The sequence below is a fragment of the Pelophylax lessonae genome (genome assembly GCF_965119305.1).
Source record: "Pelophylax lessonae genome assembly, chromosome: 3".
NCBI classification, from domain to species: domain Eukaryota; kingdom Metazoa; phylum Chordata; class Amphibia; order Anura; family Ranidae; genus Pelophylax; species Pelophylax lessonae.
This window is the reverse complement of record NC_138770.1, coordinates 335,388,246-335,402,318: the sequence shown is the minus strand read 5'-3', so window position 1 is coordinate 335,402,318 and position 14,073 is coordinate 335,388,246. Positions and strand designations below refer to the sequence as shown.

Here is a 14,073-nt window from a genome sequence, read left to right as displayed (position 1 = left end):
CAGAATCACTCCTCGAGTCAGGAGGACCTGCACAGCTCCCGAAGATCTTTCAAACGCTCTGGAGACAGGTGGAGATTTGACTGGAAAAACCTGTCCCCCGGCCGGGACTAAAATCGATTTTGTACCCAGAACAAATCAGTTCACGAACCCATTTGTCCTGAACAAAGGAAGTCCAGGGCAGACGTCCCCCCCCCACCCCAGAGACGGCTGAAGGCGCCCCTTCATGCTGAAGAGGACTTGTCCGCAGCACCGGACTGACTGGTCTTGGACTTGTCCCAGTGCTTCTTAGACCCTTCAGAAGCTCTGAACGGCTTACCTTTTTCTTGCGCCCCCAGGGCACGAAAAAAACGTCTATGAGCACGAGGATTGAGGAAGGAGAATACTCTTACCGCCAGTCAGACCCTTGATAAACTCATCCAGTGAGTCGCCAAAACGCACACTCTCCCAGAAAAGGGAGATCTGTCAGGGCTTTCTTGGAAGCTTGGTCAGCCGACCAGCTCTTCAGCCAAACCATGCGCCATAGGGCAATCACCACAGCCGAAACTCTGGCCACCAGGGGAGCCATATCCAAGGACGCATCACACAGGAACACCAGGGCTACTGAGGGGTCATTGGCAGCATTTAGGCATTACAAAGAGTGTAATAAGAAATGTAAAGACGAAATCAGGGCGGCTAAAATAGAACACGAGAGACATATAGCGGAGGAGAGTAAAAAGAACCCCAAGAAGTTCTTTAAGTATATAAACAGTAAGAAAGCGAGGCCAGAACATATTGGCCCCATAAAAGATGACAAAGGAAATACGGCCACTGAGGACAGAGAAAAGGCGGAAGTGTTAAATAATTTCTTCTCTTCAGTCTTCACAAAAGAATCGGGGGGCTACATGAACCTAGCTTGTAAGGCCAAACTAAACAACACACCTCAGGAAATACCGCCATGGCTAACAGAAGATGGACTTAAAACTAAACTAGAGAAACTTAACATAAATAAAAATCACCAGGACCGGATGGCTTGTACCCGAGGGTTCTTAAAGAGCTCAGCCAGGTGATTGCCAGACCATTATTCTTGATTTTTAAGGATAGTTTACAGACGGGTATGGTGCCAGCTGATTGGAAAAAAGCCAACATGGTACCAATATTTAAAAAGGGGCCGAGATGTATCCCGGGTAACTATAAGCCGGTCAGCCTAACATCTGTAGTCTGCAAGATTTTGGAGGGGATGTTAAGGGACCACATACAAGACTTTAGTAATGAAAACTGTATTATTAGTAGTAATCAGCATGGATTCATGAAAAATCATTCTGGCCAAACCAATCTATTAACCTACGATGAAGTGAGCTGCCACCTAGATAAAGGAAAGCCTGTGGATGTGGTGTATCTGGACTTTGCAAAGGCCTTTGACACCGTTCCCCACAAACGCTTACTGTACAAAATAAGGAAGGTAGGTATGGACCATAAGGTGAGTACCTGGATAGAGAACTGGCTCCAGGGGAGAGTCCAGAGGGTGATGATTAATGGGGAGTACTCGGATTGGGCGGGTGTGGAAAGTGGGGTCCCCCAGGGTTCTGTCCTGGGACCAATCCTGTTTAATTTATTCATAAATGATCTAGAGGAGGGGATATCTAGTACAATCTCAGTATTTGCGGATGATACTAAACTAAGCATGCCAATATCTTCTATGCAGGATGTTGAAACCTTACAAGCGGACCTGAACAAAATATCGGGGTGGGCAACTACATGGCAGATGAGGTTTAATGTTGAAAAATGTAAAGTAATGCACTTGGGGGCCAGAAACCAAGCTACTCACTAGGGAGGGAACCTCTGGGTGAGTCTAGGATGGATAAGGACTTGGGGGTACTGGTAGACAACAGGCTTGGCAGTGGCATGCAATGCCAAGCCGCTGCAAGCAAAGCCAACAGAATACTGGGATGTATAAAAAAAGGGGATTCACTCCAGAAATAAAGAGATTATTCTCCCACTCTACAAGACTCTGGTCCGGCCACATCTGGAGTATGCTGTTCAGTTCTGGGCACCGGTCCTCAGGAAGGATGTGCTGGAATTGGAAAGAGTCCAGAGAAGGGCAACAAAAATAATTAGGGGAATGAAGGACATCAGCTATGAGGAAAGACTACAAGCAATGAACCTATTCTCTCTGGAGAAGAGACGACTGAGGGGGGATATGATATCAATGTACAAATACTGTACTGGTGACCCTAGCATAAGGAACAAACTATTCAGAGAATGGAGATACAATAAGACACGTGGCCACTCACTAAAACTAGAGGAAAGGCGGTTTAACCTTAAAATGCGTAAGGGGTTCTTCACTGTGAGAGCGGTAAGGATGTGGAATTCTCTTCCACAAGCAGTCGTATCAGCAGGGAGCATTGATAGTTTCAAAAAACTATTAGATGGGCACCTTAGAGACCACAACATACAGGGGTACACAATGTATGGTTAATAGCAAACACACACACACATCATAGGTTGAACTGGATGGACTGATGTCTTTTTTCAACCTCACTAACTATGTAACTATGTAACAGGGCCAGGGCCATCTGGTCCATCAGTTCTGGGGGAACTACGTCAGGGTCCAAGTTCCCCTTCAGAACCCTAATCCATTCTGTCACTGTCTGTGATACTAAATCAGACACAATGACCAGTTTCAAAATGGAACCCCCCAACACGTGAAGATGGCTGTAAAGGTATTCCACCCGCCTGTCCACTGGATCCGTAAAAAACGGGGAATCTTCCACAGGCACAATGGTAGATTTGTTCAAATTGGAAACAGGGTGGTCCACCTTAGGTGGCACCGTCCAATGCAATGTTCCATTTAAACTGCGCGCATGCGGGGCAGCGCAGTCCAACTGAACGTCCCGCGCAGCACAAAGTCAGACGGCGCAGCTGCAGGCGACGTAAAGATGGTGAAGGTAGTGAGATGAGCAGTGCGCCCCAAGAGCCCGCCCATTGTGTGACAATAGCGAATGAAAATTCGCTATTGTCACACGGATCCTCCTCCTAGACCAATCAGGGAGCGGGTCCTCCCGCTTCCTGATTGGCCGAAAGGCATACCACCCCAAGCCATTGGCCGAGGAGGCGGCGGGAGGACTGAGGAGACGCGGGGACACGGGAGCTGAGGACTAAAGAGTAGCTGCCGTGACTTGTCGTGAGGTAAGTGCACGGCTCTCGGGAGGGAACGCTGGCATCTCTGCATTGATTGGGGGGAATGCTGGGCACTCTGCAATTTATTGGGGGCATTGCTGTGGCACTCTGCATTGACGTTCCCCCCCCCCCCCCCCATTACTCAGTCTAAAGGTTTGCGCTCAGAAATTTTTTTATTTGCTCAGCACAGTATAAAATTAGAGGGAACATTGGTCCAATGGTCGAAAATCGTATCAGCAAAAGGATACCGGCGTTTAAAGCATTTTGGCACAACTAGCACATGCTTAACGTGCCGCTATTGGTCATTCACAATATCATGAAAAGTCTTGGGACAGGGAAAAATCTTGCCAGACTTTTTGGTCTTGCGGGAGCCAAAGGCCACCCGTGTCCCTGTCGGCGTGGGCTCATCAACCAATTTTAAAGTTTACCTAACTGAAATAATCAGGGCTTCCACCAAAGCGCATTCCTGCACTGCCGTTGAAGAAGACAGATCCTCTTCACCATCTGACTGCAAGGACAGCGCCCCTTTAGGTAGGGGGGTGTCCTTCGGCTATTAACCTTTTTCATGACAAAAATCAACTTTAGTTGCCAGGCTTCCAGAGCTGCTGAAATTGCGGGCAGCGACTGCAATCCGGACAGTCCGGCAGATGCACAGAGTGGGTCTGAGGGTGAAATTACAGCCTGGGAATCCATATTCAAAGTTACAGAAAAACGGAGTACTGTCACTTTAAAAAGCGCCGATCGTGGTTCCCACCGCCGATTACATCGGTCTGCAGAGCCCCCCTGAAATATACACTAACAGCAGAGTGGGCAGGGATATGGCCGCAAAGACCCCAGTACTGTACCACCACCAGAGAAAATCCTCCTGAACGGCCTGCAGCAGGAAGAAGAATCACAGGAAGTGACCCTGGCCTGGATGTAAAAGGTCACGCTGCTAATGCAGTACATAGGACTACACAAAAATGTTCGCCAATGCATTTTAATGGGAAGCTCAGGAAAAAATGGCTGCCCCATACAAGTCAAGGGGAAGAAATACACACATTGCCCACACTTAAGATGGCGGCGCCCACGGCGTGCCATGTGACCAGGGACCCCCACAATGAAGGCCTCAAGGATCTACAAGACCCAGCAAACAACAAGGTACTATTGCCACTCCCCTCAGAACGCCAGGCTCCCCAGTTACATAGCCCCCGGCGGGGCTGGGAGGGGGAGACAGGGCACAGAGGCCGGGTACCTGACAGGCCAGGGGGATCTTTTAGGAGGTACAGGTCCTATTATCCCCAGGAGAGGCCCCACATCCCCCCCAAGGCCACCAGGGGCAAGGGGGGGGGGGGTCACATTTACTCACCATACCATGGACCGGGTGAGCTCCGTTCCAGGCAGACGACCTCCCACCCGAAGTGGGGGTGCTGCCAGCCGAGAGGTACGCCGCGTTGCAGGTTGTCGCGACCCAGAGAGGCGACCGCTCGCAGGCTTGTCCCCATCTGGAAAGGGGCACCATCATGGCGAGGCCTAGTGCAGGACTATAGCCTGCTCACGCTCATAGGCCAGGCTGGGGGGGGGGACCATAAGGATCTAGATTATCCAGTGCAAAGCCCCAGCTGGCATTGCTTGTAGATCACCAGGAGGATCCCCCTGAACACTAGCTAGTAAAGTGAGTAAATAGAAATAAAAAAATATTCTGAAAAGAATAAAAAACTGAGACCGAAGTCATAGCAGGAAACCTTGGTCCTACTCCTTCTCTAGGCAGAAACAAACTGGTTTGCTGAGCAGAGGGTGTGTGGTTATGCCTGTGAAGATGGCCCCATGAGCGTGTACATTTAAATTTTTCCTGTCTAGACCTACTCCAGCAGGGAGGAGCATTACACATTCGGCTAATGAAGAAGGAGACTATCAATGGGCGATAGGGAAAAAAAAATATTTGGGGACTGGAACTCCGCTTTAAAATGATGCTGTCGCACTTCAGGATGTCAGAATTGAAGTAACCAATATTTGACCAGCCATTTTTGCAACATTTCCTACCAAAAGCATGTAGTGGAAAATATGTTATCAACAAACGGTGCTCCCCTTCATGCCTACCTCGTTGATTCCTGAGAATTACAATAACCTGCCCAGAAAATTAGATGCACCCACTACTTTGACAATCTTTCCTAACTTCACATTTTTATTATGATGTCATTCCCCTCTTTCTTTCCACTTGAACACCTTGGCAAACATATCGAAGATTAGAGAATATCTTAGCAGCGATTGCTTCACCCGCTCCTAGTATCCGATTCACCTTCGAACCTTCACAGCCTGTAACACTCTTCTTAGCCCCCCCCCCCCCATTTTCAAATATCCCTTCCCTTCACCCCAGTTCTCTATCATTCTCCAGTTGGGCACCATTACCATATATTATCCCTCCTTAACGCAAACACTCTGTACATTGGCCCACTTAATCCTGAGAAGAATTAGACAGGAACTATGCAATATAGTACAGCCCTGATAATTAGTAAACCAGATTTTCCATGATTCTTTTTAATAAGATTAGAAATCTATCATTGTTACACATCAAGTTTATTCCTATTCACTGATTGAACTTTGAATTCTCAATGTTTACATGTTCTTGTAATGTTTGATGCCTTTTTCATATGCCAAAGTATTCCCTTATACTTTTTGTCTCATGACGTATACAGTACATGTAGCCTTTCATTTACTTATTATGGGTTACAATGTACTTACCATACGATTCCATATCAATGGTATATTGTATTGTTTTTTTGTGTTAAAATCACAATAAAATTCTTGAAAAATAAAAAAAATAAAAAGTAAAAAAATGATTAAAAAATAAATCACTGCAATTAAGCACTTAAATTGGATTTGTCTGCGCTTTTACCTGCAATTTCTGAAGTTGTTGACAGGAACTCTCTAAGGAAATCCTAAGCATACTGCATTTACACAAGCACAAGTTTGGTAAAGAGACAGCACAATATCCATTGAGCTAAAACTAACAGGAAATAAAAGTGCATTCAAACTAAGTATGATATACACATGGAAAGACATAAACAAGCAAGAAATTCAAATTATATAAGCACGTATATGAAAACAAAACACAAACAATTGGAATTAGTGTAAAATTAAAATGTAATATAAACAGCGTTAAAACGTTGTACACATCTATACTCACTCGATATGGAAACTTAAGTTTTCTAAGTTCACTTTCCAGCTTGGCATTGTAATCTGGTAAACCTTTCACATAACTAACACCGAGATTCTCTATGGATTTCAGAACTAGGAGTGAACAAAAAAAAAAAAAAAAATCTTTAAATACCATCCAGGCAGGACCCTAATTTTATTTATAAGCTGCAAAATTCAGTTTTTAACGTGACACTACTTTATATTAGAAAAACATTTAACAAAAAAACTGGAATATTTAATCCTCAACCTTTAATGAAGTGGTGACAGACTTTTCTGTTATGGTTGATTGAATTTTCTTCCCCTGCTGGTAAACCAGGTAACACTTATCACAATGTGAAGAACACCCGTGACTTATCACCATGTATGGATGCATGCCTGTGTTACCCATGAAGTGGCTCTGTCCACAGCCAAGTTACCTATATTGCATAAAAGCTTTCTTCACTATTGTTGCCATAATCCTAATATTTTAGGAATATTTTCTATGTATGCATGAATTTTTCAAAATCTCCTAGGACAGCTATATGAGAGACGATTGGTCTTATCGTCTACAGCAGGCGTCACTAAATGGCGGACCGGGTCCAGTTCCGTAACCATCCTACCCGGACCACAGCCTCGCCAAGTAGTTGCCTGTATGTCCTGTCCCCACCCGCTTGCCTGCCTGCCGCTATTTTCACAGCATGGCAGGCGTGGCACGTCTGTCCCTTCCATAATATTGCTGCATTGCCCCCTCCCCACACTGCCTGTCTTATTCACACAAGGCGTGAAGCGCGACCGCTCTGAACAAAGGGTGGGACTTTTTAAGTTAAGAAGCGAGTGATTGGTTGCTAGGCATTGGGGCGGTCCCAGCAATCAACCACCCATCTTTAACATGAAAAGTCCTGCCCTTTGTCCAGTGCTGCCGTGATTTCTGTCTTGTGTGAATGGGGTAGGGCTCCGTGGGTAGGGGGGAGGGCTATGCTGTTATGAAAAGGACAAGAGTTCAATATCGGGGGGTTGTGATGGGTCAGAATAACTCCTACAATTATACACAAGGTTTTAAGAATTACTAATATTGATCTCCGGAACATTCAGAAACCTTTTCAATTTATACAATGCCCCCCACCACAACGCAAATAAATGCCTCAAACTTAAACCTGGTGGACATGGGCCTGAACGGGCATGCCAAAAAAACATCTGCTGATTGGAGTCCGATCAGCACTCGCAGCTAAAGGCTGCACAGCACTCGCAGCCAAAGGCTGCAAGCACTAACCGGAGTGTTCTGATGGAGGGGCAGTCCCCCTGTCAGAACACAATAGCTGTACTAACATCGCACAGTTAGTACCAAGTTCCTAGTTAGCTCCAGCGGGCCAAACCAAAAACAAAAAAATCATTGTGTCTACCAGGCGTTTCAGTGCATTATCAAGATTAAACAAAAGTTCACAAGCCACCTGGGCTAAGCATCTGATTCCACCCTCCTAAGCTCTGCTCCTCTCGGCCCTTAAATCTTTTCATACTATCTCACCTTTTTTAGTTATTTCTAATATTAACACTATTGAACTGGTCCTTACTAAGCAGAGGCTCTTTAAAATATTTTACAACCAGTTCAATAGCTAATAAACAAAAAAGACTTATATCAATCATAAATATGTTAATTTATCAATGTGAGCTCTGATTATACAATAAATGATGTGATACATAGAAGCTAACTATGAACCTTAATAGTGTTAACAACACATGCTGCAGTAATGTTGTGGTGATAAATGTATTACATTAAAACATTAAATTAAATCTTATTTTGAAAAAAAAACTCACGTTTAAGTCTTTCAATAGCAAAGGTTTCAAACTCTGAAAGGGAAATATTTTCAGTAGGTGGAACCTGGTAAAACTGTAGGCTGAATGGGTAATTTTCACTCTTCCTATCTCCAGTTAATCTGGGATTTTGCTTCAAATTTCTATTCCTTAAGAACTGCATTGCCAAAAGAGAGGGAAACTGGAATACACAACCTGCCATTAAAAAAAAGGGAAAATTCAGTTAAATCGTTCAACCAGCATTTACTGCAGTTTTCTTAAACACTCTTAAAGTGTTACTAAACCCAGGACCCTGCATTTACTATATCTGGTCTCACACAGTATACAGAACATGGATGGAAATAATAGAACTGCTATAAACCTTTTTCAGAATTATATAGCAGTCTTATGATTTCTATCAGTGTCTGGTTAAAGCTTGTAGGAGTTTTCATTCTCCTCTGACTGTCCTATGAGGCTGCAGGACCCCTGACCCTCTATCTGGACAGTGCTGATTGACCCTGTGACAATCACATGCACTCTCCCAAGAAAAAAAAAAAAAATCTCTATAGCAATACACACCAAACTGAGCATTTGCGGAGTGCCCCCCCAAGGCTCTGTACTATCAGAAGAGGGGGGGAATCAGAGGAGACAGGATCAAAAATCCTTTTTCCACAGAGAGTATACCAAGCATGCTTTACTGCATATATAGACTGATTTTACTGTTGTGGGTTTAGGAAAACTTTAAATAACTGTGAACATTCACATTTCTTTCATAAAAATCTAGAATGCATTTAATTTCTACAGCTTTTAATCTAAAAGCAGTTTTCCAGTGCACATGCTCATTAACCACTTACCGCCTATGCCACAGTTTTACGTCGGTGCTTTGACGCTAAATACCGGGGTTTTCCCGACTTACCGCACCTGCCGGCAGCGGGGAAAATTATCCGGTGCCGGATCCTCTGAAACAGGAAGTCGAGTGAGGGCAAGATGGTCTTGGAGGACCGGAGTGATGTCAAACGTCATTGCCTAGCAACTGGTTTAAAGGGAAGATTTTTTTTCATCTGTTTTTTTTTTTAATGTAGTTGTGAGGTTTTTTTGACCCCAGATCTCAAAGTTCTTGCGTCTTCTAACTACGGGAAAGATTTAAGTCATTTTTATTGTTTACTTTTTTTACTAGTAATGGCAGCGATCTGCGATTATTTGCAGGACTGTGACAGATCGCACCCCTAACTGACATTTTTGACACTTTTGGGGGTACCAGTGACATTACTACAGTAATCCGTGCTAAAAATATGCACTGTTACTGTAATAATGACACTGTCAGAGAAGGGGGTTAACATTGTTAGTGATCAAGGGGTTAAATGTGACCCTAGGGGAGTGATTCTAACTGTGGGGGAGTTGGACATGTGATCCTATATAGCAGGATCGCATAGTCCCTGTGATAATCCGAGGGAGAAGAACAGACGGCTGTGTTTACATCAGCTATCCGTCCTTCCCTGTCAGCGGGGAGAGATCGCCAATGTCAGGCAGCGATCGGAGCCGCCTGATGATCAGGGGCGGGAACGCACGCTCGCCCCCTAGCTCCTCCCAGGCAGATGACGTTTATTAACGTGATTCTGCCTGGGGCTGCCCCTTTGCCGACGTAAATATACAGTGCTTGGTCGGCAAGTGGTTAAGGCTGTGCGGGGGGGGTTGAATTGCGATCACCATTTGTTAATGATTAATCGTGCAACTCTACTGCTCACTATTACTGTAAACTGCTTGGAGTGCCCAGCCAGCCTCTGTGTGCCAGGATGACAAGCTCCTGTGTGACGTCACCCACTGTTGGCTAATGAAGAGGCCCAAAGACCGGCACTCAAAAGAATAATCCGGCGCAGGACTGTTGAACAGGAAAGTATTCATCCTTTGGTTCTGCTTTAAGATATCATTCTAACTTATGATTGTAAGTTATGGGTTGCATTAGTAACCTCTTAATTTGATTAACCAAAATATAATCGTATTCTTAGATTTAAGCTCCAACGAGCAGGACCCTCTAAATTTGTCTTGTAACAATGTGTATTGTAACTGTACTGTCTGCCTTCATTTTGTATATAAATCCTGTATAAAAATAATCATAATAAAAATGAATGCAAAACAATCAAGAACTTTAAGGCCCCGTTCACATAGGGGCGATCCGACTTAGAGGGGCGACCTCCGAGGCCGCGGTGCGAGCAGCGCGCCGCGACCTCGGAGCGGCCGCCACGGATTCATAACATTGAAGTCTATGGCGGTCGCCCAAAGAAGCTCCGGACCCTTTTTCTAAGTCAGAGCGACTTGTGTCGCTCCTATTAGAACGGGTCCGCAGCTTCCCTATGGAAGGGTCGCCTCACAGGTCGCCTTAGTGTGAACGGGGACTAAACCCTGGCTGTTTGGCTCAGTTTAATTGAATCTGATCTCAATCAAGTCGACCTCCAGAAGTGAAATGATGGCTATTGAACTGTTTGCAGATTCCATTGTTTTGATTGAGGACCGCTAAACATCCAAATCTCACAGGAAAGCAGGCTGCATTCCTGTGCAGTGATATTTTGCAGCCATTATTATTATTTCAGTTACTTATATAGCGCTGTCAATTTACGCAGCGCTTTACATATACATTGCACATTCACATCAATCCCTGCTCTCAAGGAGCTTACAATCTAAGGTCCCTAACTCACATTCATACATAGTAGGGCCAATTTTTTTTTTTTTTTTTTATACAAGATCCAATTAACCTACCAGCATGTCTTTGGAGTGTGGGAGGAAACCGGAGTACCTGGAGGAAACCCACTCAGGCACAGGGAGAACATGCAAACTCCAGGCAGGTAGTGTTGTGGTTGGGATTCGAACCAGCGACCCTCTTGCTAGTAGGTGAAAGTGCTAACCACTACACCGCTGTGCCGCCCATTCATTTGAATACGCTGCAGATTGCACCAGATCACACAGAAAGTGGCGCATGCGCTACTTTTTATAAAACAAGCTGCGACAAATCGCATAATACTAGAGAACCACGTGATTCTGTGGCCTCAAATGCAATGCATTTGCAATCTGCGCGTTACCAGGCATATATTGGCATTTCAGCAAAGGCAGTGCAGGTTGAGCGCAGAAAATGCACGTTATGGGCTCTCCCATATCACATACTGGTGTGAACCGATCACACATCAAATAGATAACAAAATGTAAGAGTGTATGGCCTAATAAGGCTCACCATACACATTACAATCAATGTTCTATCCATTCAGAGAGCATGTTGTGTTAGATACTTATAGGTAGATTGTGCACCAAGCCTGTAATGCATATAGTACGGAACAAAGCAGCCTTGTGCTAAGGTATGAGATGCACCGATAGCCGTCAGCACCACAGAAGCTCCCTAGCTGAACGCAGTATCACACACCTTATTCTCTTCTCCTCTCACTTTCTCTGCACTCTCGCGCCGTCAGATTGAACGCGGGAAAATGGAGACTACAGCCAGACCAAAGCAATCGAAACAACCAACAAATTAATTTAGCTGCTAATCCAAAGGCAGAAGAGGGGGAAGTGATTAGGGTATGGTTTTCTCACGGGTATGGATTTTTCACGGAACAGGTGTAAATGGCTGATCGCAGATCACATCGATAGACACGTGACGTTACCAGGACAGTCGGCCTTGTGCATATCCAATAGGTGAACAGAACACCGTCAGGTGGCGTCCCATATACACAGCACAGGGGAGGTCTTGGTAGAGCATCAGCCTGCAGCTTTGCTCATACATAGGCTGATAAGGATCTGACGTAATCACTGAGCGCACTAAGGTAGGAGGACTACATTTCCCAGAGGTCCTGCCTTGTCGCCTGGAGGTAGAGAGGCCTGGCGGGAGTGGGAACAGTTGTCTGCACAGAAAGGCAAGTATAACAGTTACGGTTTGTAAGCTCGTGTGACAGTGGTTATAGTGTCAGTGTAGTGCATTGACGACCTCCGAGGTATGAAGACATGGGTAGCATTAGACCTGAGCTAGGTATATGACTGGTAAGTCCCTGCTTGTTGGCAGAAAACCATCTTCGTTATCATTGGAAAGGAACCCTATCATCTCATTTACAGGTGTGCTTAAAAGTTTGCATACCCTGGCAGAAATCGTATTATTTTGGCATTGATATTGAAAATATGACAATGCCAAAAAAAAAAAAAACGGTTTTCTAATTATTTAATTATAGTGATGATATGAATCCATTCATTATCACATAGGTTTTTTGGATCCATTATGAATCCTAATGCTACGTGGAATCGCCCAAATGGTCCTCATGAAAAGTTTCCATACCCTGGGATGTTTGGCCCTTGGTACACACACTACAATGGCAATTAGGCCCTGGTTCACACTGATGTGATGTGGGAAACGCACAGGATTTGTTGCGTTTCTTAACATTGCATTGCAATTGCACGGTGTCTACGCAAGCTACTTCAGGTGTCAATGTCAGATTAATGACACCCCTAAACAGATTGCAAAATGCAGTGCGATTGTCAGAATTGCTTTGCATGGGTGTGAACAGATGGGGGGGTCCTGCACTATTTAGGCGCGGATGCTTTGCAACTCAATGTGATTGGCTCAAATTACTCTGCACAGACACCGCATGTGATGGGAACAGGAATGCGGTGCAAATCAAATTTGATCTTCTGCACGCACCAGTGTAAATCCAGGCTGAGCCCAGGTTCACACTGCTGCGACATTGAAGTTGAGCAACATCTGATCTGACTTTGCCCTATAAGTGCTTCAGACAGACTTTGATCCGACTTAATGTGACTTTTTACACTCTGTGGCATTTAAAGTCCTATCAAATTCGAACCGAAGTAGTGCAGGAACCCTTTCTAAAGTCAGGCAGACTTGTGTAGTATCAGGATGGCTCTCATAGGGAAACATTGAATTTCACATGTCATCTGATTTGTGCTCTCACAAGCTGGATCCCATGTCTCATCAGTGTTAACTGGGCCTAAAGGTTAATGTAAACTAAAGCATAAACCGCAAACACTCAGTGCTACCCTTGCTTTTACCAGAAGTAGTCTTGCAACCAAATTGGAGCATATATGTTGAGCTGATAGAACAGCAATTGTTTGCTTGCACATGTAAAACAAAATCCAAGATAAAAGAAATACCTAAAAACACTTGTATCAATGTATTTAGGAGCGTGAGGTTAATACTGACAGGTGAAACAGTCACTGGCTACCAGCACGGGCTGAAGGAAGGCTTCTCAAGAGACCTGGGAACCCAAGCACTGTAACACAAGGGAAAGGGAAGGAGAGGTGATAGGCTTGCCAATGGTGTAGCAGTTTTTCAAGAGAAAACCTAATAATACAATAAAATTCACTCTCAAACATCCGAGGTGAAAGGCATGAGATGGCTAAAAGTGAGACCACCAAGGCAAAGTCTAGGCCATGCTGGCACTGCTAGATGTCAAAGCCGCTGCGGGGGGGCAGTGCAGGAATCCGAACGGATCACCAAGGAGGAAGCTGTCAAGAGCTGCCCAACAACCTTTCATACCCTGGGACTTTGTGGCCAATTGGAATGCGTTTGAGGCAAACCAGCCCTTTTTCCTCAGCCAGAGGCCAGTGGCTGTGGAAAGAGGTGTAGTTTGCTTCCGAAAAGCGTTCCCATTGGCCACAGAGTCCCAGGGTTTGATAGCTCAGTGTAAACAGTTGTTTACATTGTGATCTCAAAACATCTGGGAGCTGCAATCCACTGCGGGCCCATCAGCTGGAGGCATACATGTACGTAATCCAGCCTGCCCATGCCACCCGCCCATAGTAAATGTTAAATATTGTATGTTTAGTATCACTTTAAACTTTACTATTAATATATTTTAAAAAGATTTGTTTTTTTTTTTTTTTTTTGTAACAATGCGTCTCAGGTTTTATTTAATTTGCATTATTGCTTCCTTGCATGTCTTCTTGTATTCTATGTAAATCTTTCTCCCAAAAAGAAGTAAGCTG

General features: G+C 44.7%; 1 protein-coding gene across 1 annotated transcript in view; it reads right to left on the bottom strand.

Annotated features, from left to right (window-relative positions):
• Nucleotides 1-8,349, bottom strand: part of PRIM2 (DNA primase subunit 2) — a 304,354-nt gene extending 296,005 nt beyond the window's left edge. The window contains exons 1-2 of the mRNA XM_082251382.1: nt 8,125-8,349; nt 6,323-6,426 (exon numbers count right to left, since the gene is read on the bottom strand). Of these exons, the coding sequence (XP_082107508.1) occupies nt 6,323-6,426; nt 8,125-8,323 (303 nt within the window). The 5' untranslated portion in view covers nt 8,324-8,349. The remainder of the gene's footprint in view (nt 1-6,322; nt 6,427-8,124) is intronic.
• Between the last annotated feature and the right edge of the window lie 5,724 nt (nt 8,350-14,073).